The following is a 27,363-nucleotide window of genomic DNA, read 5'->3' on the forward strand; positions in this document are numbered from 1 at the left end:
CACTCGAAGAGTTAAAAGTGTGAGATAATTCCTGCAGACTCGTAAAGTAGAATTGATGTCGATTTACATTTCACACGGTGGTTAGTCTGCGGTGCTATCTAGAAAATAAATCAGAAAACAAACGTAACCAGTTTCACCTTGAAAGATATATAACGTATTAATTAGAATGGTCTTTGAAGAATTATCCTCCGCGTAATCTACTAATTATGGCGACAAAGTAATCCCTCGAGCAGACATGCAAGAAGTAAGTACAATGTCGCTTCTCAATAGACATACGTAGAAGCTGCAGATATTCAATTAAGTTAAATGAAATTCTCGTCTGCTGGAAATAGACGGGGTTTATCGACGGAGACGGTTTTCTTTTTTCTATCGCCATCCCCGTTTAATTTCCCCGGTTGATGCCTTCTTCCGCGTAGAACTAGTCCCCTGAACGAGAGGAGTAGACCGCGAACGCGCGCGCAAACTTTGTGATTACTTTGCGAATAAGCGGTGTGTTTACGGCGAGGCTTGCGGAGCAAACGATCTCTAATAAAAGTGCTGGGTAGAAAATTACACGGCGTTCCGCGGTTGATCCTCTCGCGTGGTTGTTTTTTTTTTCTTGCGTCGCGGTATCGACGCCGCGCGAACGCTTCGTAGACGTGTAATCGAGCGACTTCCGCTTCCAATGGATATATAGATCCTTCCTGTGCCGGTAGAATCTCTATTCCATTCCCCCTGTTCCTCGTTCCACGCCATCGAGCCACACGAAAGAAAGAAAAAACAGGAAAAATGAACTCCTCGACGTGGAAGGAACGTTTATCTCGGTTTTTCCAACGGGTCCATAATTCCGTCGGACGAAATCCTCGATCTTCTTTGTCCCGGGGCCCCAGGTATACAAGATTCAATTGTGCCTCGTTGACAGACGAAAATTGGCCAAACCGAGGCCGAACAGATCTCTCTTCCCGCGGAGGCCACCGAGGAGAGAAGAGGAGGCGGTGGTGGTGTCCCTCTTTTCAGGTATTTATCCTCCTGTGCTTGCTGCTGCTGCTCGCCTTTAGAAAAATTCCGGGACAAAGAATGTCTTCTCGGAGGGCCAGGTCGCGCAACGGTAACGCTTTTGTGACCCTCCCCCGAAACGGACTGTAGAATCGGAGCTCCCCTTTGCCTGATGCTTTTCGATTTCGAGCGGGGGGGATGCAGCTTGCCGAAATAAGATTCTGCCCGCGGCTTGAATCTCAAGGAAACTCTATATTTTTCGTCGTTTCCGATCTATTCGACGGGGATCCCACCCCCTTCCCTTCTGTGATACGAAAACGGAACGAAGTTAAATGTCGCGAGGACCGAGTCCGGTTTCATCGCGCAGAGACAATCCACTTTCGGCGGCTGCTTTAAATCATTTGCGAGAGGACAATCGTCGGAGGAAATCCGATAATCTCGGTTATTGGTGGAAGCTTTGTCGCTCGGCTTGTGTACGAAGCGCTCCGTCTCGTGTAATTGTTTGCCCAGGATCGGATATTACGTTGTATCGCGGAGCTTGTTAGAGGGTACTGTTACGGTGTTCGGACTTCTGGGTAATTTGTTGCGCAGTGGGATGTGTTATTTTTGGATCGATGGAAGTTAGGGCAAACCATCCCTGGGATAGTTCGATAATAGTATTAGTGGTTTCAGTTTTAGCCAGACTTTCGGTGTTTCGATCGAATCGGAGTCAGGGCAGTTCACTGATAGCATTTTTGGTGTTTTTTTTCTTAACATTTTTTTTAAAACTACACTGCTCAAACGAATTAGGGTATTGTGGGCAGTTTTCTGTTGTACCCACCAAGCGAAAGGAAAAACAAGTGCCATACGTTTGGAGCTTTAGAGGGGACAGTCCAGTGCAAAGGGTTAATGTCTACACGGTTTAGGTTTCGGTGGGACGTCGAACCGAATGTCACCACGGATCACAGTTCCCCTACCAATCAGAACTCAGAACTCTATCCCCCGTCAGTTCTCCCTGAAATTTCGTTTTCCACTTTCTTTTTCCACGCGTCGTCTGTTCCACAAAAGACCGACTTCGTTGACGGTGTCTCGAAGAAGTTCCCATGGAAACGAGTGCGGCGCGTGGCCGCTCGTTAATCTCTTGCGGAGCCGCCGGCATGAGCATGCACCACCGAATATCGATCGACACGCATGTGTTCGGAGGGTGAAGAAAAAGGGGGTGGCCGTGTGGAGAGAAAGAGAGAGACCTGGTGACTGTGGATGGCGACCCTCGGTCTAGAAAATGTCGAGGTTGCCGCACATACACTCCCCGTGGTGTGTTGCTTATTTTCGTAAATATGGAGAACACAGCAAATTGATGTACCAGATTCGGAACAAATTGGCGCGTTGTTTAGTTTTAGTAAACGTAGAAGGTAACAACGAATTGGCGTGTCGGAGTTGTACAAATTATCCGTCGACAAAATACGATCAGAGTTGGGCATAATTTTATTGGAATAATACATATTGACAAGCAGCAGTATCTAAGATCGTCTGTCTGAGCTTTAAACAATTAGTAAGATTCAATAATTGTTTGCCAAGTCTCCATTCGTTCAAGACGAAATGTTATTTTATTATAAAAATTGAAATTTCCACGTTTAATTAATGAATAGTGGTGAAATGCTTTTCTTATGTTTTATTATTTATTCCAAATTGTTTATCTTGATAATGAATTTGCTCGTCTCTGGATGTGATGTCTTGCTGGACTGAAGCACAAGCTGGAGGACCAGTGTTATGGTTGACAAGATAAAAACACACTGGGCCAAATAAACCCTAGTGATTCAACGCTAGAACTGGCAGTGTTGTATGTATACTCAAATTATATTAGTACATTAATACGTATAATACATCGCCATTTTAATCGATTAAACCTAGAAATTCCAATTTTTGTAATAAAATAATATTTCTTTCTGACCGAATAGGCACTTGGCAAACAATTATTTAATCTCGTTAACTGTTCAAAGGTCAGTCCGACGATTTTCGATGCTGCCGTTTCGCTATGTATTATTCGAATAAAATCGTGCCGAGCTCTCGTCTCAGCGCAGTATCGTCTTAATAAAAAAGAGTCGTGTTACAGATCGATGCGGCCAATAAAATAATTCTGGTCGAGTGTGCGTGCCGATAAATTTAATAGAACCGACTCGCTGCACACACGCGGGGCTCCGCGACATCTCTTCCGAGCCGTGTAATGGATCGAGTGAATGGAAAGAACAATGAAAACACTACGTCATCGCCGCTTATCGTACGAGAGAGATACTCCCGGCTCGCTCGTGACCGAGGTGCAGCCGGGACGCGATTTCACGAGGCGTTTCGCGACCACGTTACGTCGCGTTGCCTCGTTTGCGCGCGCGCAAACAGTTGTCAATTAATTATTGACCGTGATCCACACAGAGGGAGCGTTAATCATCGCGCAGCAATTACGGCAGCGTATCGGCGAACTGCAATTTTGGCTATCGTCGAACCCATTGTTTCAACCACCAGAATCGTGACTGTTTTCGAACGATTTCCTCGATCTTGGTTTTTTTTTTCGGTGGAGAAAGAGAATATAGATTAGGGAGTCTGGCGTGTAATTGTTAGATAACTACTCCTGTTTATTCATGGTTCACGACTTTATATCGTACGAGTAAGTTAGGAAGGGTCGAGGAAGAGCAATAACGATTTATTTTTTGAGTTTTCTATGTCTGCTTCGAAGAATAACGATTCCACCACACGTTTCTTTTGTTTCTTTTCGAACAGCATTTAATAATATTTTTATGAATGTACTTATATGGCGTATAGTGAAGATTTTGTTTCGTTTTGTAATCCGTTTTTAGTTTTTGCAAAGTATTATTCTGAACAGAGTGTAAATAGTGGCTCTCAATGAATGTATCAGGGTATTTTGAGAATCGAAATTCTGAAAAGTAAAATATACACTGTTGACGGGTCAGAAGACTCTACGAGTTTCGTTACCCGTGTTTATTCGTCCGTTTAATCGCGTTTGCGAGTAATGCGCCGTTCAGAGAATGCGCACCAGCATATTTTTTTTTTAAACGATAGGCGCTCTTTGCTGGTCGATCGGCCGTAAAATCTGGCGAATTTTGTCTACCACTTTTCCGTTCGTGAGTTCGTAAACCTGTCGGAACTATAGCGATCTCTGAAGTTCTTGTCTTTCATCGGTGCTTCTAGACGACGTAGAAACGTCTGCACAGTTCCTAACTCAGTATCGAGCTAATAATAAAGCGTGGTTGACCTTCACAATGTTCATCTCAAGAATTACTCAATAGAAAAATGACCACATATTAATCACTTTCTCTGCATCAAATCATACAACTTGATCGGTTACGAAAAGTCCAAAAAATCTAGCCTGATATTCAAGGGAACGCAACATCGATCCAATTAGAATCGATACAGAGAGACCACGGAATATTAATCCTTCTTGCGGCGCGAAAATACGGGCGAATTCTATTTCACGGTACGGAGTGACTTTACCAGAGTACCGATTTCACGTTCCAGAAGCCCGTCTCGTAAGTTATCAAACGGATACCCTCAATTTTCTATCGATCCACGATTCCCCTCCGGCGACCCGCCCGTAGTCTCGGGGTTCACGAACCGGACCCTCTCTCAGCTGTTTCGCCTGGCGCGACGCGATCACGAAAACCCCGTCGCGACTGGACATATTGTATAACAATCGTGATGTATAGTCGCCGGGGATGATTCACTGTTAGGTCAATACCTTGGGTTGGTAACACACCGGGTCGGACCTATTACACCGAGGGCCGTTTCTGCGAGTGATCGATAAGCAACGACGCGTGTTTACGACTCTCTCCCTCTTACCAGAATGTGTGCGTGCGTGTTCCAGGAGGGATCGTTCGGTTGGGGTTGACGACAGAACGGCGCGCGAGGGTTTGGCGGGTGACCGATTCCGCCCCGTCGCGTGTGTACACGAATAATTAATTCGATTTCTCGAACGTTCGCGCACAAAACTCGACGACTAGTCTGTCCCCTGCGGGATTATCTTAATTTCCGTTTTGAAATTCAAAGTGGAGGTTCCCTCGAACAACCACGAACGTTTCGAAAAAGATTACCCAATCGGGCCGGCCATTAGTCTCTTTCTAGGGTTGGTTTTGGTGTAGGTTTTTTAGGACACACATACACGCGAATGGAACAGTTTCTTTCTCAATGATATCTTTAACACTGGGCCTAGTGGATGTGTCTTTTAATATCTACTGTTTCATTTGCTTGCAGTGAAGAGGTTGTACTTTGAGTACTTTATATGTTCACGAAGGTGTAACCGACTTGCCTTTAGTAAATCGACAGAAATCGAAACGTCGGAGGACCGTGAAACACCCCAGGGTAGTGCTCAGACATTTTTGAACGTCACACTGTACATACACTGACACAAGGAAGGGATTTCCTCTAGCACTAAAAGGATCCATTAACTCATTAGCATTGTCTACAACCATATTCACATCGAACGCCAAAGAAATGGGCGTCTCTCCACCCAGTGCCGGCGCCAAGTTATTAGTTAGGTTCCTTTAAAATTGAAATTGTAAAAAAAGAAAATAATTTGAATCCACATATTTATTATCAATTACACAAAAAGTTACACACATATAATTAAAATTTAATTTTTCTTGCCTTTTTCTAATATTTTTATTCATTACGTCAAATAAAACGCTATTATTATATCTGCTGGACCGTTCAATAAGATCGGCTGTATTTTTGCGCCTTCTCATGGTTTACACCCTAGGCGACTGTCTGGAACGCCTCTGTCTCCACCTCCCCCCAGATTTCTGCATCGTGTTCGATCCTCTTCCATCGTGCGCTCGGCTCCATTAAAGCAATAAAAATCGAAGCTTCTTAAGGTCTCTCCGTAAACATTCATACCCGGAATAGGGGATGGATAGGTCGCTCGAGATGCCCTTTATCCGCGGGGAACATAGAGACGGGTTCGAATTCCCTTTCTCCCCCCTGTCGAGCTATTCTATTCCAGTTTTCATCGCGAAAAAGGGGGAACGCGCGAGGGGTTCGCTCGAGGCGAAGGCGCGCAGCGTCGTCGGTTGGCTCGTCAAGATTAGCCTGGCTGGGCCGTTTGTTCGCGCATCGATCCGTTGCGCGCGGGAAAAACGAGTTTCTCCACCAGTCTGTAGTTTCTCAGGCACTGGTTCGAACCTCTCCCTTACAACCTTCTGGATGAGTCACGGTGTGATAGCTGGCCGGGAAAAAAAGGGGGATGGAACGGCGGGGAAAGTGGCCTCCGCGCGCTCGCTCCGCTATATCGTCCTCGCCTCGAACATTCTTGGCGCTACGTGCCAGCGAGTGTCGCCAGATAACGATTCCCCCCCAGTCCCACGTTTCGCGAGCAACCCTAATAGCCGGTCGTTCAGGCAGGTCGAACGGAAGTGGATGGGCTGTCAGGTGGATGCGATAAGTCGGTGATTTGGGGGAGGAACGTCGTACGTTTCACTTGAACGGAAATCCTGGTGAGAGGGAATAGGATCGGCTAGAATGCTTTTCCTTTTTCGGTTGAATTTTCCGTACACTTTGTTTTACAGTTTTGTTAGTCGTTGAAGGAATATTGAACAGGTTGTTGGTCAAGGTTTGTGCGATTAAAAATAATGATCGAGCCGTTGAAAACTAACCGAGTTGGCACTTTCAGTGCATCTTGTCTGATCATACACTAGCAATTGCCAGAATCTTCTCCACATCACAGAACTACAACGATAAGTTTAGCTACCCCCTATCACTTCGCAATCTAGAAAATATTAATCATTCATTTTCGCTGAAGTAATACACGTCCAATTCTCATTTTCCTCAGCACGATTTATTCCACGAAAAAAAATATATACTTCTCCACCGTCGTATTAAAAGGCGCCACGGTGGAGAGAAGCACGGGTTACAGTTTTTAACCGCGGAATCGAGTTCCACCGGTGACCCACATTTCCTGAGGGTTTTTGTCGAGGAAAGTAAAAGGGTACGTTTATTTAGACGAACCTTTCACCTCTGTCGGGTGCTTTCGCGGTTTTAAGATTCGCCCCGGTTCTTTTCTTTTTCCCTTCCTTCTGCTTTGCCCCGTTCCACGATGAATGGAACTGTATACCATATACATACATACACTTTCGTGCCGCGTCCTCGACGGTGCGGTGTGTTAACAGGGCGCGTCGAAAAAGTTTCGGAGGCGTGGGCTCGCGCGTTTCCACACGGAATTCGCGTCACCCACGCGGCACTTTCTAACGCAGTCGCATTTCCCCCAATTACTTCTGTAATTGCAATGTTCGTCACCGGTCGCGCCCAATAATTGCATGTCCATTGGTTTGCACGCTATGTCTGGTGATGTCACGTAAATAAATATCTTAACTTTTATTTTCCAAACAATCAACGGTAAACTGATCTTTGAAGCATATATAGATGTATAAACGTATATAATCGTGATCGACGATGGGCCGCATGTCCGAATCGGGGACACGGTCCTCTTTGGAAGAAAGAATGACCAAGAGGGTAGAAGAAAAAAAGAAACAAACGAAATGGCCCCACCCCAGTAGCGTAAAACGAAAAGTTATCTGGAGCGCGAGAGGAATCGACACGGCCGGTGTTCTGCTCCGTAACGACGTTCCAGTTTTCGTAACGAGAGCCCCGGCATGTAAAACGCGCCGCCGTTCGAGTGAAAATCTCCATTATCGTGGCCGTAAACTTCGACAGCAGGTGCGAAACCGGGCAATTTCGTCGTCGCCGCCGCCACAGCTTTCGAGACAGAGAAGCAGTGTGTTGTATATGCTCTCTGGGGCGTTTTGCGTTTCGGGGCCCGGACTCTCCCCCACATAAAAATGAATGAACAACGAACATAATCTTCGCCGTTAATTCTGACCGACGACGCCGACGCCCCCGTACGTTGTAAATTTCCACCAAGCCCCCACCCCCGCTAGGGATAAATCAATATCGTCAAGGTATCGATAGTTTTATACTCATAACTTGTATCGAAAAAAGGTATCGATATGTACTTAACCTGATAACCACTTGTGTGCAAGTTTCGAGTAAATTGCCAGCAAATAATGACAAAATTTGTGTAACAAAACTATAGCCAAGTATTTTTTTCAATACCGACCTTTATATCGCAACCGAAAGTATCGTTACTTAAAATACTCGGTATCGAAACGATACTATCGATTATTTACTTCTATTCACTCGAATCGGTTTATCCTTACCCCCCACCCCAGGCTTCCTTGTTTCCCCGTGTATGTATACCTCGTTATTCGCTCGTCCCGTTTCGCTGCACGCGCACGACCTCGCTCGTGTACTCTCTTCCTCTTTCTCTCTCTTCGTCTTCGTCTTCTTCTTCTTCTTCTTCTTCCACCTCCGACGATCCTCCTGATAATCGCAATCGCGCGTCGCATTGCGCGCCACGCTCTTATATACCGGGCGGTCATTAAAGTAATTCACGTTGCGGTCAGTCGGCCTGGGGCCCCGTGTGGCCTTGTCGCGACGACACGGCAAGGCCCCGTCATCGGGTCCCCTCCCACTTTTTCGGATAGCCGATCTTTCGGCCGGTTTTTTTTTAAAAGGAAAGCTTCGCACCGGCGCGTTCGCGTTACGTAATTACACACCGCGACCTTATTCCTCCGGACCGAGAACACGGCCACCTTCGACCGGCGCAAGAATTGAAACCTTTGATTGCATGCGAGAATCCGCTCGATACATGATTGAATTCTTGCGTACCTTTGAGAGACCCAAGACGCGAGAACGAATTTTAACACTAGGTTTACGCGTCATTTTGACGCATCTCGAGAGCGAACGTAAATTGAGTATTAAATAAAATAAGTTGTTTTTTAATGAAAATGTGTGACAAATCGATACACAGGAATTATTGTGCAATCTTTACCAACTGCTAAGACCTTAATCGTATTTATTTTGTCTTCTATCTTGACATACGAATTAATTTAATACACTATACTTGGTTCCTGATGGGACGCTATGCAATTTTTGTGGAACAGGTCGTTCAATCTCCGAACAGATGCATTCGATGTTAAAGTTAATTTAGGCTGGGATTTTAAGGCAACGTTTGATGATCGAGAGACGTCCGTGTTTCCTCCAGGTTTAAGAGTGCTTTCCAAGTAAAATAAGAGTCGTATCGCGTTCTACATCATTGGGTCACGATGAAACGTTCCGAGAGTGATTCTTGCCTGGATCGCGAGGCGCTCGTGGTCGAAGTAGGTGAATCCATTGGCGATCACGATCTTAGTTAAGCCACCACAGGGGTTTCGCAACGATCGACCGGCGTGTACGCATTATTTACGCGTCGGATTTTTGCGACCGAGGCTCTCTCTTTGTCGCGTCGTTGAAAATAAACCGCGATTTATTCTCTCAACGGGCCGAGAAGCAGAGAGAGAAAGAGATTCTGGGCTCAAAGAGCATGTGCAGAAATAACAGACGATCCGACCCGCGATATCTAAGCCTCCCTCCGGTGGAACTTTGAGTTCAGGTGAATAAGGCTCGTAAATCCCCCCCCCCCTCTCGCATCGAAAGAAATGAATGTGTTTTCTCTCGCGAGACAAATTTTTCTCTAGGGAAACGACATTTGTCACGTTTATGGTGCATTACGAAGGTTCGGAAAAATCAGTAAATATGGAATCTGTCATCGATGGAAACAGATTCTTGCGCTATAAAATCCATTTATCAATTTTTACTAAATCTGAGAAACCAACTGATTTACATTATATTTGTCTGAATTTATTACATATAGTTATTACATCGAGGGACCGATTTACATTATAATTGTGTTACTATCGGTATCAAATGTTCTGTAACGTTTTCCACGCACATTCTGTCTCTAGAATACAAACTATTAACGGAAGATTCACGCTTGGAACACGTCCGTAAATTCAATCGCGCGTCACCCAGAGTGTCTCGTGCGACTAGAGTTTAAATATTACCCTCGACGATCGCTTGAACGCGGTAACGCCAGTCACGCTGGATCGGCCATATTGTCAGCGAACGCGTCGAAACGAAGCGAAGTATCCGCGGCCACGAACACCGCCTAACGAGGCGATAAAAATTTCACCAAGTAAATCCGCCGTTAGCCCGCGAAAGATCCTCGTATTTTACTGTCCACCCTTCTTCGATACAAATTATCCTTCGCGCATGGCCTTCCTCGGATTTATTAGCGCAGTGTTTTGAGGGCATAAATAATACGAGCGAGCTGAAGTGAGAGAGAGAGAGAGAGACGAGAAAGTAATTAGTTATACCCATCGGTGGTTATGGGATCGAAACAGGAAATGCTAGTCGCACTGGAACTTCAACTCTCGTCGGTGCCCCCCGGCTTCGATTTTTTCGCAGGATTATTTATGCGACTGAGTCGAGTCGAGTGGAATCGAGTCGAATCGTCGAGCGTTATGCAGACTCCTCTCGATTATTGTCCCCAACTCGGGTCAGCGCTGAGACAGTAATCATTAGACTGCGGAAGTTTATGCAAATTCACAATTTCAGACACGAATATCTAAAAATTGAAATGGGACAGAATTTGGAATTTTATACTAGAGGCTCTACTATGTTAGTAATAACACATAAACAGTATTAAATTTTATTAAAAACATTATTGTATTTCCCAAGTAGAGGGATGCTATAAATGCATAAACATTCGCAGTCAAGTAATAACAAAGGAAAAAATGTTTCAGACCCTCGTAAGTTCGTTTTTGCGCCGGGGGGGGGGGGCAGTAAAACAGTTAACGGGAGACCCCATCGTGGCAATACATACCTAGTTGTGATCATTAAACAGGAACACACGTTTCACCCGGTCTAATCACAGGATAGACACGCATTAAAATTCATCTGCGTCTCCAGCAGGGGATTCCAGCAGTCCCAATCCGCACCCCGTAATTCCAAGACACCCCGTATTATGCATGATTCTGCATCCTCTATCGGGTCTCTGCAATACAATTCCATCCATAACAAATATTTGCGCCGAAGGGAGTCGCGTTCCCAGGGGGTTAATATCCGCGCCCTTTGAGCTCTCTCTCCCCACGGAGGATAATGCTCGAAAATATTACGAACGGCTTCGAGTGACAGCGCAAAGCGGACGAAAAAAAAAAGAACACGAAAGTAGCCTGGCGCGTGATGTCCTGGTAATAAGGCATCCTATTCCCGGGGACACGATGAAGGGAGCCCTTCGGTCGCAGAGCCTCGAATTTCATCGGCTTCTCGAGGTTTCCGAACCTTGAGACGCGGCACCGTTCGCGAAATAGGGGACCATTGTCACGTGGTAAGAACAAGAAAAAATCTTGTTCGCAGAGGAGAAATATGCGAAACAGGAGTGGAATTACAGGGGGAGAAGGAGAGAGAAAGAGAGCAAGAGCTAAGGGTGTTTTCAAAACGTGTGATCGGGAACGGGAACGTGATTTTTATCGTCGCTCTACCTCTCACTCGCTTGATGGGGGGAAGCAAACTGTTCATCTGGAGAGAAAATGGCGAAAACTGTTCTTCGATCGATATTCGGCCTCGTTTGACCTCGCAGCGCGCGCGGCACGGTTGAATGACGTGTTTTTTTGCATTCGGAGCAACGTACAACAGCTGTAGGCACAGCTGATGGGAAGAGAGGAGGAAAGGGCATAACCATGGGGCTCTCCAGGGGTTGCTACCGTGGTCTTCCCATCCCTTCTTCCAGGTCAGGGGACAGTTTCGATGACGTTCGGTTGTAATCGATTTATCCAGCCTGGGCTTTGACGCTCGGGGGAACACTTTGCGACACTTGTGTATGTGTCTGTGTGTGTGTGTATACACTGGAAAATAAATTATTGGCGGGGCTTTGGGGGTAAAGAGTTGTTGATTGATGCGATTATCGCGTTACCGTAGCACATTCGGAAATAGGGATAGATTGCTGTGTCCCTGGAATATTTATTGCTTTCGTCTCGCGATGGTGGAGTTCGTCCACTTGTCCTTCGGGATATTATTAGCGGCTGGTCTCATTATGGGTTTCAAAGGTTTTCGTTATTTACCGTGTAGGGTACGGATTGAGATTAATTCATGATAAAATCAAGTAAACGTAAATTTATTGTCAGTTCTGAAATTTTATTCTTTCAGGTATATATATCTGGACTCCAGAGCCAGAGTGTATTAAGTCACATTTTTTGAGAGAGCAAGTCAAAGGTGCAGAAACCTTCGTAAGTTCGAAACCGTTCGGTAAGAATTGAACGAGAAACAATTGCTACCTTCGAACTATTGAATGGATTAAAGACAAGTCTCTATTGTAGAAATGGTGAACTATGCATTAATTCTCCTTTGTGATGAACTTTCTATTGTTTTAAAAATATGAACATAATATTATTTGTAGAGAATTATGTCCCAATATTAAAAATTAGACAAGTCATAATGAAATAATGTTTACCATCTGAAAGAATGAAAAATACAGGAAACATGTAAAAAGTCATTTTTTTTAAAAGAGGACTTAATGCAGTCTGGTTCTGGGGACCAGATATATATATCACGCAAATAGATTATTTTTCAATAAATCAGTGAGACCTGCCAGCTCGTGCGCCTCACTTGATAGGGAAATCGGCCGTTAAAACACTCAAATGCAGGGAATAAACGCGAGTACTCGTAAAGAAGCGAAATCGCAGCGCAAATACGAAAAGTGTATATTTGCTTGTCAATAAATTCCTCCGCGACAAGGTAAATACTGCGCTTGTATATGTCGCCGAACATGTCCCTCTTTCCCCCTCTCTCTCTCTCTGGTAGTTTCATATTTCAATGAAAAGATTTACAAGACAATCCACTCGAGCAACCTTCATCTCGTTCTTTCACTGGAACAAAAGTAGCGTCGCGTCGTTGGGGAACTTGGGGGCACGATGGCAAATAATGAAACCCTCGAGACGCGACAGAGGGAAGGGCGTGTGTTAAGCGACGAAGAAAATCTAATACAGGTCAGACAATGGCCGCTACCTGTTTTCTCGAGGAACCATGTCTCCTCCACTCGTCCGGTCGAGAGAGTTTGAGGTAGGTCGATCGACGAATGAGTCACCCTTCGGTTTCTCTCGCACGATCGAGAGAAAGAAAGAGAAGGAGAGTGTATATGTATGAGACAAAGAGAGAAAGAGTGAGGAATACGGTGGTGGGAGAGGGCCAGTCCGAACGGAGCGGCTTCGACGGTGGGTAGAACGCGTCCCATTATATCCGGCGTGGCTCATTAATATCGTGACATCCAATATCGTGTAATTATAATCAAACTCGTTGTCCGCGCAAAGTCCCTGGCCAGAACGAGCTTACGTTCTCGTAAACCGATAATGAATCATCGGGGGGCCCGGGTTGGCCTGTGGCTCGTTATTCCGTGACTTTCTTCCATATTGGTTTCAGCTTTAACTGCACCTTGATACGATAATTGGCCCCCGCGACGGGTAATAGCGATCCCCCCGTGAACTTTGAATAGAACGTTCGAGGTATTCGCCTCCCACTAACGCATTCGGAACGTTAACACGTGGCCAATGGAACGGACAGATCAATTCTGTGACCGATCTACTAGCTAATCGGGTAAACGGTGCCCTGCGTTATTTTAGCAACTTCTTGAGTTGAAACTGTCGTTCGGACGATCGAAGTGACCTAGGTGGTACGATCAGTTGTACAATAAATCGTATCGTCTATGGAGCGCTTGTCACGTTAACCCGATCGAACAACCTTCAAAGAGCAATCTAATCGACAAAAGTTTAAAGTTCCGGGTCTCCCGCGACCCGAAGCTTTAACGTCCACGAGTTAATCGCAGCTGGGGGCTGTCAATGAAGTGCTAACGCCACGGTGTACCAACGAGAAAAATCGATACTCTGTTGACAATTAGATAGAAGATTGATGATGCCCTCGGCCGCGCGTCGTCCATTAGTCTCTCAACGTGTCTTCCGTGTTTCGGCGAACAATCGACTACTATCCCTGGATATCCTTGTGAACGCAAGCAACCAGAGCGAAGGCTGTTGAGAAACCGATCGGTTCTGGATTCCCAGTTGTGTTGTGTGTCCGGTGGTGACGGCGTAACCGAGTGCCACGCTGTGCTTCCCCCTGGAGAATGGTTTTTACTAGAACATCGTCGCGCGCGTTTCCATATCATCTTTGCGAGGGCACTCGTGCGCATCCGCGACCGTCGGTCCCCCTTGGCCTGCCGAGAGGCCCCTCGTGGTCCCTCTCTCGTTGCAGCGTGACCGACCAAAGCGGCGCGGTGGCCATTTCCTCCGCGCCCTTTTCCGACGACCACAACACACACGCAACAACGCACGCGCGCGCGCGCAATCGCTCGTTCCCCCGGCGGAACGCGCAACGAGCTTTCGTAATCTGATTTTCGAGCGATCCAGAACCTTCTCTATGGAACGAGCGAAACGTATCGGGCCCGGATAGCGGACGTATCGGGACGACAGAGATGGTTATTAAAGGTGGGAGTGAGAGAAAGAGAGGGTCATAGAGGAAGAAAAGGAGACGGTGTATGTGGAGACGCACGGAGGGACAGAGGTAGAGAGAGTGAGAGAAAGAGAGAGTAGGAGGAGAATGAACGCAGTTGGGCGGCCGTGTCAGTGGAGTTCAATCTTAATATAGTGTGACCCCCACTGCCATTCGAGACACTGTCGGATGCAACTGCGGTTGCAGAGCGGCCGAGAGCGAGAGAAAAGGAGAAACGACGGGGAGGCAGAACCCGGCGAAACGAAGCGAGACAGATGGATGGACGAAGAGAAGGAGATAGAGACGGATAGCGAGAGGAAGAGAGAGAAAGAGACGGGCGGTGAACGGGTGCGTGCATTGCACCTTATTCCCCTGTCCGGCGAGTGAGCCTCGCTTGGTTATTTCAGAGACATCGGCCCCAAGAGAGCCGCGAGTCAGAGACGCGACTGCGTGTATATATACAGGCTGATTCATAAATGTTATTTGAACAATGCGACGGAGGACGGAATCGTCGTCCCGTGACTGGTCGCTGCAGTGTTCTCTGAAGCTTCGTTAATTCCGTCTAGTACGAAATACTAGGCCCTGGGGGCATGGTCCTGATCGCAATGCAAGTTATTAGACACTGAAAAGGGATCTATATAATATAGGATGTATTGGGATTGTATACAGGGGATGCATCTTGAAATGTGTTGCCCCCACCCACCCCTGCGCTCTGTATTGTGATGCTCTGGTAGAAAGTGGGGGAATTAATTGGCCTTAGCAGAGGAAGGTACCGTATTTCTTTATTTTTGTTATTGTATTCTCTTATAAGAAGTGTATACTTTCCATTAGCAGTTACTAGACAGCTATTCTAACTGCACGTAATGTCTGCTATAGGAGCTTTCAAGCGTAATATTCTAACCCCGTAGGCGAACCAATGGAAAGTATTGGTACAGGGCCATTCAATTGTTAGCATACAGTCGCTGACTGCATCTACTCTGCACTATAGGAACCTATTAATGCCGCTGCTTAGGTCGTAAACACAGTATCCCTCTTCATCAGTGTCATTTTAATAATATCGAGGTGAAGGGTATCGAACCCCGTAGAATTTATGAATCACCCTGTACAGATGTATGTGCAACTATAGACGCGCTCGGTCGCACGCGATGCGTGCACACACGCGGGATTGTTCGGACGAGTGTCATCGATCTATTTCGAGGAGAGACTGGAATTTCTGGCCTTCGAGAGGGGTCAGGACGGAGGGAGACAAAGCGAAACGGTGAGAGAGGATAGCTGACGAGAAAGATCGAGGGGAAAGGTGGACGGACGATAGAGGGAATCGCCGACACACACACACACACACATACACACACCTGCGCAATAGATCCGCGCGGCTCAGTGGTCGGCGCAGGAGTGACCACTCGCTCGCGAACCGAACAGAACACTCGTGGGCCTGAGCTACGCTCACGTTCAAAGGACACTCGCGATTGGCTCGGGCGAGCGACCAATGGGCGGCAAGATTTCCTGGAAACTGGTGGATGTCACCATGGTTAGGTGCATCGAATGCACGTAGATCGCGATAAACCTGATTATATTTGACCGTGACGGTCTTCTCGTTTAAACGAAAGCATACTAGAAACTTCCAGAATATTCAGATCGCATGACATGGACGCAGAAGAAATTATATCTTTCTGTAGTCTGCATTTTCTAATACAATAGTCTGTTAATCTTGCTTTCTTAGGAACTTATGAGTAAAGAATAATTACGGCTAAAATCCACTCGAAGTACAAGTTACCCATACCTCTCAATTTATTCCCAATTTTCATGATTTCGAACCTTTTTGAAATCCTTGAAAAGTTACTTATTCGGAAGAGGGTACGAGATCACCTGGCAGAATCTCTGTAACGCCTAAAATTCTGCATATCGATGCCATGATGAGAGAACGAGGATAAAACCAGCAGACCAAATATTCGTTCATACGATGAAGACGGATCAGTTGGGTTTTCGACACCGTTCACGCGAAATCATAGCAGATATCCGCAACTTTATCGGCGTTATTGGAGTTTCCTCGGATGTTCCGACGACTTGCACGAGGTTGCCGTAGAGTGGGGGGTGGGGGGGACGTGACAGGCGTGTAGGAGGGGCGGTTGTACTCGGCCGTTGCATTGTGGGGGTGTTGGCCTTCAACTTGACGGCGCAGTTTCACTGACCTGCCTGAGAAACTCCGTGATATCCGCGCGCGGCTCGTGCCCCCACGGGCGGACATGCAGACGCACGAATGTCCAGGGATGCCAAAGGGTACCGCTACTTAAGGGCTCACCGGGTCCTAAATAAACTTAAGCACGACGTAGGCCGACCGAACCTACGGGCCGACCTGACATTGTTTCAGATTCGTTCTGTGCCAGAGGGACGGTGGAAAATCCAAGATGTTTCTATGGCCGTTTTGTCGGTTTTCCGGAATTACCAAGAGATTATTGGAGTGATTTAGATGTTACGTAGGGTGGGCCATTGTTACTGTTTACATGAATGGGTCTATGCTATACAGTACTATACATGCTTGAAATACACTATCTTTTACCGAAATTGTACTATCAAAATACTTCAGCGGGTATTTACACTTTTGGATATCGGTATTTTGATGGTATCGGAACAAATCGCGAACGATTCAAAATTTCATTTAATCGTCTATTCACCCTTCGATTAGACGTTCAAGCGACATTTCTTTCTACGCCGGGGGCCCCGGGACACACACCGTATGGTAAACGCGAAAAATATCGTGTTTCAAAGAGTCTCACGGCCTCTTTGTCCATCGTATGGGTCGCGGTTTAAATCGGCGAAACGAGAGGTAAACGAACGATTCCGATTCTCCGCGGTCCTTTTCGGGTCGGCGCTGTCGATACCGCCCACGGTCGTCGCCGACTAGTCGCCCCGAGAAGAGGAGACGGGGAAGAGAATGGCTCTCTCCGGCGGTCGAGGTATTTCGTGGCTGTAATTAAAGCAAAGGCGAGCAGATGGCCCCCGGAGTTCCTGTCCCTCTTGGACGATTTTTTTTCTCTCTCCCCTCTCAGAAACGTTACCTCTCCACGTTTAGTGCGCGTTTCCAAGAAGTACAGCAGCCGCAGAATTTCAGTGGTTTCCTGCCCCGGAGGGGAGAGGGAAATTCCCGTTTCTGGAAACGTTTGGAGCAAACAGAAAGGAAGCTCCGAGAGACGATTTCATATTGGGCCACGATCATTGTGGTTTCTATGTACCGAGATCGAGCGTGTGGACGCAGTCGATCGTCCGATAATGGTTGCCCAGAATCATCGTCGTTACACGGGGAGCAACGGGCTTGGCAACTTCAGCAGCGTAGATATTGCAAATCTGTCGATACTGCGTGCCTTCCCTGTGTGTATATGTGTGGCGGTACCACGATGATGTGTGTGCATTGTGACCACTAGTTTCTGAGGCGCGTGTATAATGCAGCTGCCGGCTATAGAGGTGTGTAACTATTGATCCAACGGCCTTTGGGGAGCTGCTGCTGCTGCTGCTGCTGCTGCTACTACTACTACTACTACTACTACTACTACTAGCGGACTGCTGCAGATTTCAACGACGTCATTCGAGACGGAGTGACGTGTCGTGGGAATAGAAGGCTCCCAAACCTTCACGGACACAACCGAGAGAGAGAAAGAGGCCCTTGCTCTCCTCATTGTACTCCGGCCGGTGGAACAGACCACGTGGTTCACGTGCATCGGCTACGTGATGGCCAACCGAGCCCGCACCCCAATAATACCCTCTTCTGTAACTTGTAAATCTTCCGTACGATGTTCAAAGCTTCATATGGAATAGTTGCATACATTTGTCGTCGAAATTTTCATTCTTGGGGACATACGATAGATGTCGGACTCCTGTGAAGGGGTTGCGAAGCAGGACACATCACGAGTCACGAGTCACGTCATATTTGTGTGCGAAGAAAATGATAGATACGTGCTCTCATTCATACATTTCACCCACCACTGCTGCACGTTGTTGCCCGTTAGTGAGTTTGGCGGGTGCTGAGTTGCCCATCACTGGGCTACGTGAATGGCACCTCGAATGAATAAGAAAGAAATCGACGGTATAATGAACCTCTCGGTATTGCGTCACGGCGTGGCGCGAGGAAAGCCCGCCCTATACGCGAAACCATGTCAATTATATCCTTATTTGCCACGCTCGAACGTCTCTTCGGAAACAGTCTGCACGTTTCGGTGTATACCCACCTTTATGCCGCTAAATTTTGTATTCGAGATTGGATTCGCGATTTTGTCGAATTGTTCAACCATTCGCTTTTTCTAGAGATGTTGTTTCTATAAAAGGGTAGTCTTTATGGGATCGTAATAATATTTGTCGTTGTTCTGTAACAGTTCTTGCTAACTTGAATTCAATTTCCATCGACTCACGATTAGAGATAGTAGATCGTTCATTTGGTCACATCCAACGATACATACTAAACATAATTTATGTTAATCTAGAATTTTTTCAAGTCCTCCGTATATTTGTAGATGTCTGCTCGAAATACTTCGCAGCGGGGATCATTTCACGATTCCATCGGATCGTGCTCCGTGATTCATTTCGATCACGGCCGGCGCGCCGTGCCTATTACTCCCTTTTCGTCGTCCACGCGATTTCGCGGTGCGTGCAAGAAGAAGAACACGAGCAAAAGAAGGAGATTTCTACGACGAAGAAAGGACGAAGGATCGACTGGTTCCCGGTCGATCCTCTCTTTCGTCCTTCTGCCTCCCTTCGATAGAGGCAGACAAAGGCACACACAGGCGCCTTGCGTTCCTTCCAACGGGGGCCTCTTTTTCTCCTCTTTCTCCCTCTCTCTCTCTCTCTTTCACTCTCTTTCTCTTATCTCCGTCTCACCTCACCTTGGCCGCGGCCCTTCAACTGTCTGCAACCCACGCCCCACCTCCTCTTCTTCCATCCGAACTACCACCACCATCACCAGCAGAATCGCGTTAGCAGCCACTTTCTTCAACCACGAGCCAGCAACCTTCTTCTTCGTCTTCTTCTTCTTCTTCTTCTTCTTCTTCTTCTTCTTCTTCTTCTTCTTCTTCTTCTTCACCACCACCTTGTGCATCTTCCGTCGCCTTCTTCTTCTTCTTTCCCTCCATTCCTCGCGGCATCGTACCTGCGGAGAACCATTCCTATCGGTGTGCGTATACCGATCCCCGTGTTCACCTGCCTTCCCAGAGTTATTTAGCCAACCGAGCCCGACACGGTTTCGCCCTAGGCGAATTTCCGGAACTGGGAAGAAAGACTGGGAACCTTCTGTAAAACGGGAACTCGTATATGCCTGGACCGTTTTCCAAACGACGATTTTATCGAAAACGAATGGGATTCTAGAACCGGAGACAAGGGGTATTCCTTGCGGTCTTAGAATCTTTCCTCGCGGAGCTATCTTCCTTGACACTTGACTTCGAGTGTTATGGGGATTGCTGTTCTTCAGGGAGCTATTAAAGTAGACGAGACTGGAGAAGTTGGTTTTAAAAGTGCAGTGGACGCCTCTTTGTCGAGGCTACTGGGCCAAGTCGGTTTATATGTATAACTGGAGTGTTCGTGTAAATGGAGTTGAAATAGTTCGAGTAATGGTTGCTTGTAGCTATGTAGCGTATGGTCCGGTCAAAGAAATTCACGGAGCCTTAGATGCACGGTAAGTTTAGTATCTCAGCATTCACAAACATTTCGTTCGGATGAATGAAGTTCTACTTTTTTTGTTTCAACTGTCACGGTCAGCTACTCTAAAGTGAAGGAAATGGTATTGAGCACCTATCAAGTTAGGCCGATTGTAAAGGAAATAGTATACCACAGCGATGTTACCAATACTAAGAAGTAAATTTTACGCCAGTTACCATTTCGTCATTTTTAAAAGAAACGAGGCTAAAAATAATTCGAACCGTGACCGCTCTCGTTCTTCTGGCCATCATCGTAAATACAGACTTCAAGGATTCAATGTTGCCCTATCAACGAACACTTGAAATCCGGAGTGCTCGCCAATACCACGCAATTTCCATCCAACGCTCCAGAATTGGGCAAGGTTACGACCCACATCAAACGAGCGAACGTTTCACGATCGTACAATTATTCTACGCACGCCGATGGCTTCCTCAACCTCACCGAACCGATCTATTTAATTTTCTGCAAAAGCTCCTTATAAACATCCGCGAATTTTTATCAGAAAATTTCAATTTCATAGCGTACTTAGCTTAACAACCCCTAAGTGACGATTTTCGTTTAATTGAACTTATAAAGATTATTAAAAAAAACCATTGAACATTTATATGGTACATTGGACACACTGTACCGAGTTAAAAATCCTTAATAAAAACAGATCGAAAAGTTCAACCGTTTCTGAAATATAAACATTATTGTATGTTAGCATCATGGTTGACTTGCTGGCTTCTATCATCGTATGCGACGTTTACCTCGGTGCTTATAAACCGCGTTCTAAATGTCCTCATTCAATTTCCATACATACTTCATGACACAAGATTTCATCGACAATCAAAAGAACGTTTTAAAATATACGTTTTTACGACTGACGTAACCGAATCCACCATGTTTGCCAAATAATTCGACAGAGATGTGGAATTTTCGAGAAATTTCGCGACTCTGTAAGCAGATGCCAAGCGTGTATGGAAATTGAAAGACATGTGGAACACCTTCTGTAAATATCGAAAAGCCAGTAGTAGGTAAGTCAATCATAATGCTAACATACAAAAATGTTTATACCTCAGAAACCTTTCGACTTATGTTTACTAAGGCTTTTTTACTCAGTACAGTGTATCCTACGTACCATATAAATATCGAATAGTTTTTTTTTTCAACATCCTGTCTGAATTTCGTCTTAAAAGTTAATGTCGAATATTCCGTCAAGTGAGATCCAACTGCTCACCGTGGCCGGGCAACACGTATCAGCCGATACAGAGGACGAAGATTTCGACGCGCGAACTTTTGCAGCCAACTGTGGGCAACAGAACGATATCGTCTGCCAATGACTGTGCCCGGCAGACGTATAAAAGCGCCACGGGGGGAAATCGGTCGTAATTCTAGCTGGCAAATTGTTAAGACGAGTGCTCCGCCACGGCGTCCAAGGGTAACCATTATTATCCCGTAATCCGAAGAAGCATAAATTTGCCCAAGGATACGCGCGCACGCGGCGCTCTGGGATGCCTCCGGGGCGGAGGTGCCGCCGTGGAATACCGACGAAAGGACGCAGAAATCGACGGGGAATAAAAATTAGGGGGTAAAGCTAGGCGGCGAGAGCAGCCAGGTACCTACTCCCGCGGAAACCATGGAAAATAGTGTTCACGATGGAATCCCGATAAATTGAATTACCGCGAGGGGAGGCGAACGACGGGAAAAACGAGCGAGCACACGGATCGGTGGACCAGTCCTATCGGTCAGCTGTTAATTGGCCGTGTCCCGGTCGGCCGCACGTAATTAGTTCAATTACCTTCTGTAATGCGTGCGAATTTAGAGACGTCGAAAGTAAAACGATCGTTCTTACGTGATTTCGCGTCCCTTCGAAACGTTGATCTCGTGACAAATTGCCGGTCTCAGGAAATGGATCGGCGGCCTGGTGTAGTTCTCTGCTAACGCTTTCTGCGGTTATATAAGGCGACGCCTTATGAATTTACAATGGTCTTCGGGTGTGTAGACTTCAGGGGAAAAGTGTAGCGCAAATAAACTATCGGTATACTATTCCTTGTCTACGAAATCTTCAAAATTACCTTGGTCTCGTGTGGTGATTACGATTGCATTAGAATCATAGCTCCGTATTTTCATGTTTCGTCGAGTATTTGAAGGAGCCGATCGTCCACGCAGCATCAATCGTTGCTCCGAAGCGTGTTGCATTCAGGGTCGAGGAAAGTTTAAGAGGGAGGTTGCACGAGGTATGTAACCGCTGAATGAATATAATCGGCGAAGGTAAACCGGCTCGACGGAAGAAACGAGACAGGAGAAGGTTGGGTACAATGGGTACCGAAAATAAAGCGTGATCGATGAAACTACGACTGGATTTACCCTTCTGCATTCGAGGTCTTCTTGTCCACCTCGTTACAAAATATTTCTTACGACCAATTCTTTGTACATTCTGAACGTTGCATTTTCATGTCTGGGTTAGGTTCTTCAACTTCGATATACTTTTGCACTAATCCCTCTATCGTGGTTATTTTATTATTTAAATCTACTCTAATTACATTCATCGATTGTTCGTACCGAAGGTCATTGGATTGGTCTTGATCTCAGCTATTACTCCACACTAATAAAAACAATATTCAAGATATTGAAGCTACTCACGTTAGGTGAAACACCCCATATATCGGTCCCATAATTTTGAAATCACAATAGAAGGGTGGTCTGGGCGTTAAAGGGTTGTAAAAAAGAACTCTATTAGGGGGATAGTGTCTGAATTTGCGAAACCGTTTGTCGTGTGTTTCACGCATCTGGTAGCGTAAAAGGTGTCACCCCCACGCGTCCTCGAGCAACGCGTTTTCCGCGTGGAATTCCCTGAATTCATTGAAAGCCCACCGGGGGAAAAGAAGCTCGTTACGGGTTGTAATTATGCTCGCGCCCCCGAGACGACCTCCGCAGTGCGGTGCGTGCGACACAGCGGGTGTCCTTTTTCCTCTCGCCGTTTGTGAAACGCCCCGGTAATCGCCGCCGCGTGTTCGTCCGTGCACCTAACACCGCGTATCGATGTCAAGACTACTGCGACCGCGGCGACCGTCGTCCCTGAAGAACCCATGGACGCCGTCCGTGACATTGTCCTTGCGCCGCCGCAAGGACTCTCTTCGTATCTCCGAAAGGACACCTCGCGTTCCCCTCGTTCCTTTCATTAGCGACGCGCAAAAATTTACTGCGGATCGAATAAACGGGATTACGTGCGCCATTCGGTGTCCTGTTTGCTTGCTACGCTTGAATGTACCGGTCGATAGACCGCTCCCTGGGATATTTTTACACGGTACATTGTGTTCACTTTAATTATTACTATAGCACTGTCTGGTATCGGTTCTCCGTAGCCGAGGAGGGTCGTAGTTTGTTGATTCGTTCTTCGAATTCGATTGTAGTTCCTGAAGAACGACTTCGTTTTGTGTAGGTTATTTAGGGATTCAGTCGATTATGTTAGGTTTGTATTAGGATAAGTACAGTAACAGTAGGTATGTTAACCGGTCCTCTGAACTGTTTGGATCATTTAGGAAAAATGATGAATATCGTATTGCTGCGAGACGAGATGTCCTTGCGTTTATCTTTTGCAATTTATTAGAGATTACTCGTTTATTAGAGAGACCTCTCGCCGTTTATCCACGAATACAAATCGTCGGTTGATGCACGACCGGAATCGCCGTACGATAGACTCGATTAAAAAGTCGCTAATGAGCGTAGAAAACGCGCGCGGATCGACCGCGAGGCGAAACGTAAAGGCGATGGTATGCGATACACGATGAGACAGAGCGAAAGGGAGAGAGAGAAAGAGAAACAGGGGCAACAGCCGGCGCACGGTGTGTCGCGCGCGTTCGTTGGAAGTTCGCCGTTCGAAGGAGAGAGTGGACTGAATGAAAGGGAGCTTGGAGAAAGAGAGAAAGGGAGAAGAAGGATGAAACCGCGAAGGATACCGGTGAGAGGGGGGTAGGGGGAGGAAGGAGAAAGGTGGACGCGCCGCGCGGGACAGAGACGAAGGAAGAAGGAGCCGATGGGTGAAAGAAGGAAAGGGAGAGGAGTGGTTCACCTGCATTGCTAGCATTGCGCCGGCTCAAGGCCAGAGAGTCTGCGAGACCGAGGACCAGACCGGGTCGGGACCTCCTTCCTCCCAGTTTCCTGCACCCTGCTCTCTCGCCGCCTTCTACGTATACGTGCTTAATTTGGCGAGTACAGTGAACACGGATATGCAATCGTATCCGCGAGTAGTGACATCGATCTATTGTGTTTCTTAGCTACACTAGGGTTTTCTTATACGCCGCGTTTATTGTTAGTAATATAATTCAGAAATAATTTGTATTGAAAGTATATTTGTAAACTTGTATTAATTTAGCGCGAAATAGACATCTTTGATATTTTGGGGCCAGAAGTCTATCGTTTAAACAATTGATATTTTTTTATTGTCAGGGAACGTGATACTGTGTTACTCAGTTGAGTAAAGACTGCAGTAACTTGATGGTAATTAGTAGAATAATTTCAATGTAATGGTTTCGATATTAAGTGGGACGGTTGGGGTCCATCCCTTGTCCATGCCGAGGAGAGCCTTTGTTCTCTTCGAATGTTTATCCAAACTAATACCAAACCCATTCACTTATATTCTATACGCACGATGAGAAGCCCGCATATATATCTAAAACATGTCCTCCGTTTGATTACAGGTTGCAAAATCAAGGCGCTCCGAGCGAAGACGAACACGTACATCAAGACTCCGGTCCGTGGCGAGGAGCCGGTGTTCGTGGTGACAGGCCGGAAGGAGGACGTGGCTCGTGCGAAACGCGAGATCCTATCCGCCGCCGAGCATTTCTCGCAGATCCGCGCGTCCCGCAAGAGCTCGTTGGGCGCGTTGCTCGGCGCGCCTCCTGGACCGCCGGCTGCTGTGCCCGGCCACGTGACGATTCAGGTACGAGTTCCGTACAGAGTGGTCGGTCTGGTGGTAGGTCCGAAGGGGGCAACCATCAAGCGGATCCAGCATCAGACGCACACCTACATAGTGACGCCGAGTCGCGACAAGGAGCCGGTGTTCGAGGTTACCGGGCTACCTGAGAGCGTAGAAGCGGCGAGACGCGAGATCGAGGCGCATATCGCCCTCCGTACCGGTACAGGACCAACGATCGACGACTCGGAGCTGCTCAGCGCGTTGTGCCACGGTGGTTTGGGCTCGATCCTTGGCTGTCTCGATCCACCCGGTTCGAACGCGTCGAATGGTTCGAGCGGAGCGTTCTCGAGCAGCGGAAGTTGCAGCAGCTCGTCCAGCAGTTCCGGCGCACCTGGACTGAACGAGCTCGTAGCGATCTGGGGTGGCGGCATGGAAAGGGACGAGGGTCTAGGCGAGTCACCGTCGTTCGAGTCACAGGCAGCGTCTGCATCCTCGATCTGGTCGTTCCCAGGCGTCGCGCTACCCTCGAGGCCGTCCCGACCGGCGTCGGCAAGCCCAACATCGCCCACGGATTCGCTGTTGGGCGGCGGACGACGCGAATGCGTGGTATGCGGCGACAAAGAGGTCACCGCCGCCCTGGTCCCGTGCGGGCACAATCATTTCTGCCTGGACTGCGGCAATCGTGTCTGCGAGAGCTCCGATCCAAGCTGCCCGGTATGCTCCAGGCCGGTCTTACAGGCGCTTCGTATCTTCTCATAAACCATCGGGAAAACGGACGGAGTCGGACCCCGGACCCCGTGCTACTACACGAATCAAGAGGACCCGGAGAGATCTCGACGAGGAGGGCGCCTCTCTTTTTGCGTCCGCGGCAACCTGGTACACACACACCACACACACATACCACACACGCGAAACACAGCGGCTAAATACCAATACTCGCAACACCATTGATATAATACTTGTTCGACTTTGCCCCGGCTCATCCAGGAACGACGGCGCTGAAGTAAAAACGGCCCACGCCGAATTTTTACGCATAGGCTCTCCTGAGTCCCCCTCGCGCATTACGGTTTAACCCCGTGAATAAATGGCGACGGGAGGATCGGACGCGCACAATGTCTCAATTCCACTGCTGCCAATAATAATTAAACAAAGAAAATATGAAAATTAAACAAAGAATAATGAACAAACCTCTTCTACGCGCCGGGAATGCCCCGATGATCCTCGTCGCGTCGTTCCCGCCGACCGGATACAACGAAGTCAGCTTTTAAGTTCTACGAGAATATAATAGAGAGTGTGTGTGTGAGAGAGTGAAAGAGAGAGAGAAAGAGGAAACATACACTCGCTCATTCACCTGTCATCGTTTTCATATTTTATCCCTCGATACGTAGAGAGAGAGAGAGAGAGAGAGAGAGAGAGAGAGAGAGAGAGAGATACATACATCGGGCTCGCAGGTCCTTCGATCTAATAAAAATACGATCGAAAGCAAGCGTTCTTCTCTCGTGACGAGGGAAACGAAATCGAAATCTCGCCACGGGACTAGTGGTCGAGTAGGTATCGATTGTTACGTGAGAGAAGGATATTCGTTCGCCTTTGTCTGTTCGCGACTGCCTTCGAACTATAGGAAAAGAAGAAAACGTTTGAAACGCGGATCGCTCGATGGACACGCAATATCGAGAGCATATAAAGTTCGTCACCGAGACTGTGGATCCAGTTCGCGTTCCGCGATTGAATGACCGTTTAACGAGACATTCTGTTGATTGCAACTTCGTTTCGTAACATTCCAATTCACCAGGTTGCATTCGTTCTGTAACTTTCGTATGTGTGTTTCTTTCTTTTCTTTTAGATGTTCCTTTCGTGTAAGAAGGCAGCTAGGATACAGGACGAATATTTGAATCGTTGTCGAACTCTCAACGATAATATATATACATATATATCATTTAGCGAACACGTTCGTTTTATATACAATTGACAATCCGTAAAAGAGTTGAAGACTTTCGTGATTTTTTGACTGCTTTTCTCGATCACGTCCTTCTTTCACGTTTCATTCGTAGTCGTTCGTGAACGGCGATATTTGTAATTTTCATTCACGCAGTACTCCATACGACATTACGAAACACTATATATATACATATATATCTAAGGTGCTTAGAAAAAAAACGAACACTGGTGAAAGAACATTTCTACGAGCTCTATATTTTTATTTAGAAAAGAAAAAAGAAGAAAAGTACGTACCAAATCATCGTGACACGTCCCATTTATCGCGCTGAACGATCAATGAAAATTACAATGTTCCGCCGTTCACGATCGCGCAATGCCGTTTTTCGGCGTCTCGATTTCGTTTCCTCGATCGCTCGATCGTTACACGCTCCACACACGACGGGGAGTTTCCGCGAGCACGTGACCGAAATGGATCG

At 46.9% G+C, this 27,363-nt stretch overlaps 1 protein-coding gene across 1 annotated transcript in view; it reads left to right on the forward strand.

The window, feature by feature from the left end:
- LOC107187506 (RNA-binding protein MEX3B) overlaps window positions 1-26,309 on the forward strand; it is a 50,306-nt gene extending 23,997 nt beyond the window's left edge. Inside the window, exon 2 of the mRNA XM_015575625.1 lies at window positions 24,732-26,309. Coding sequence (XP_015431111.1) covers window positions 24,732-25,708 — 977 coding nt within the window. The 3' untranslated portion in view covers window positions 25,709-26,309. The remainder of the gene's footprint in view (window positions 1-24,731) is intronic.
- Window positions 26,310-27,363: the final 1,054 nt, after the last annotated feature.

The sequence above is a fragment of the Dufourea novaeangliae genome, unplaced genomic scaffold (assembly GCF_001272555.1).
Source record: "Dufourea novaeangliae isolate 0120121106 unplaced genomic scaffold, ASM127255v1 scaffold89, whole genome shotgun sequence".
Lineage (NCBI taxonomy): Eukaryota > Metazoa > Arthropoda > Insecta > Hymenoptera > Halictidae > Dufourea > Dufourea novaeangliae.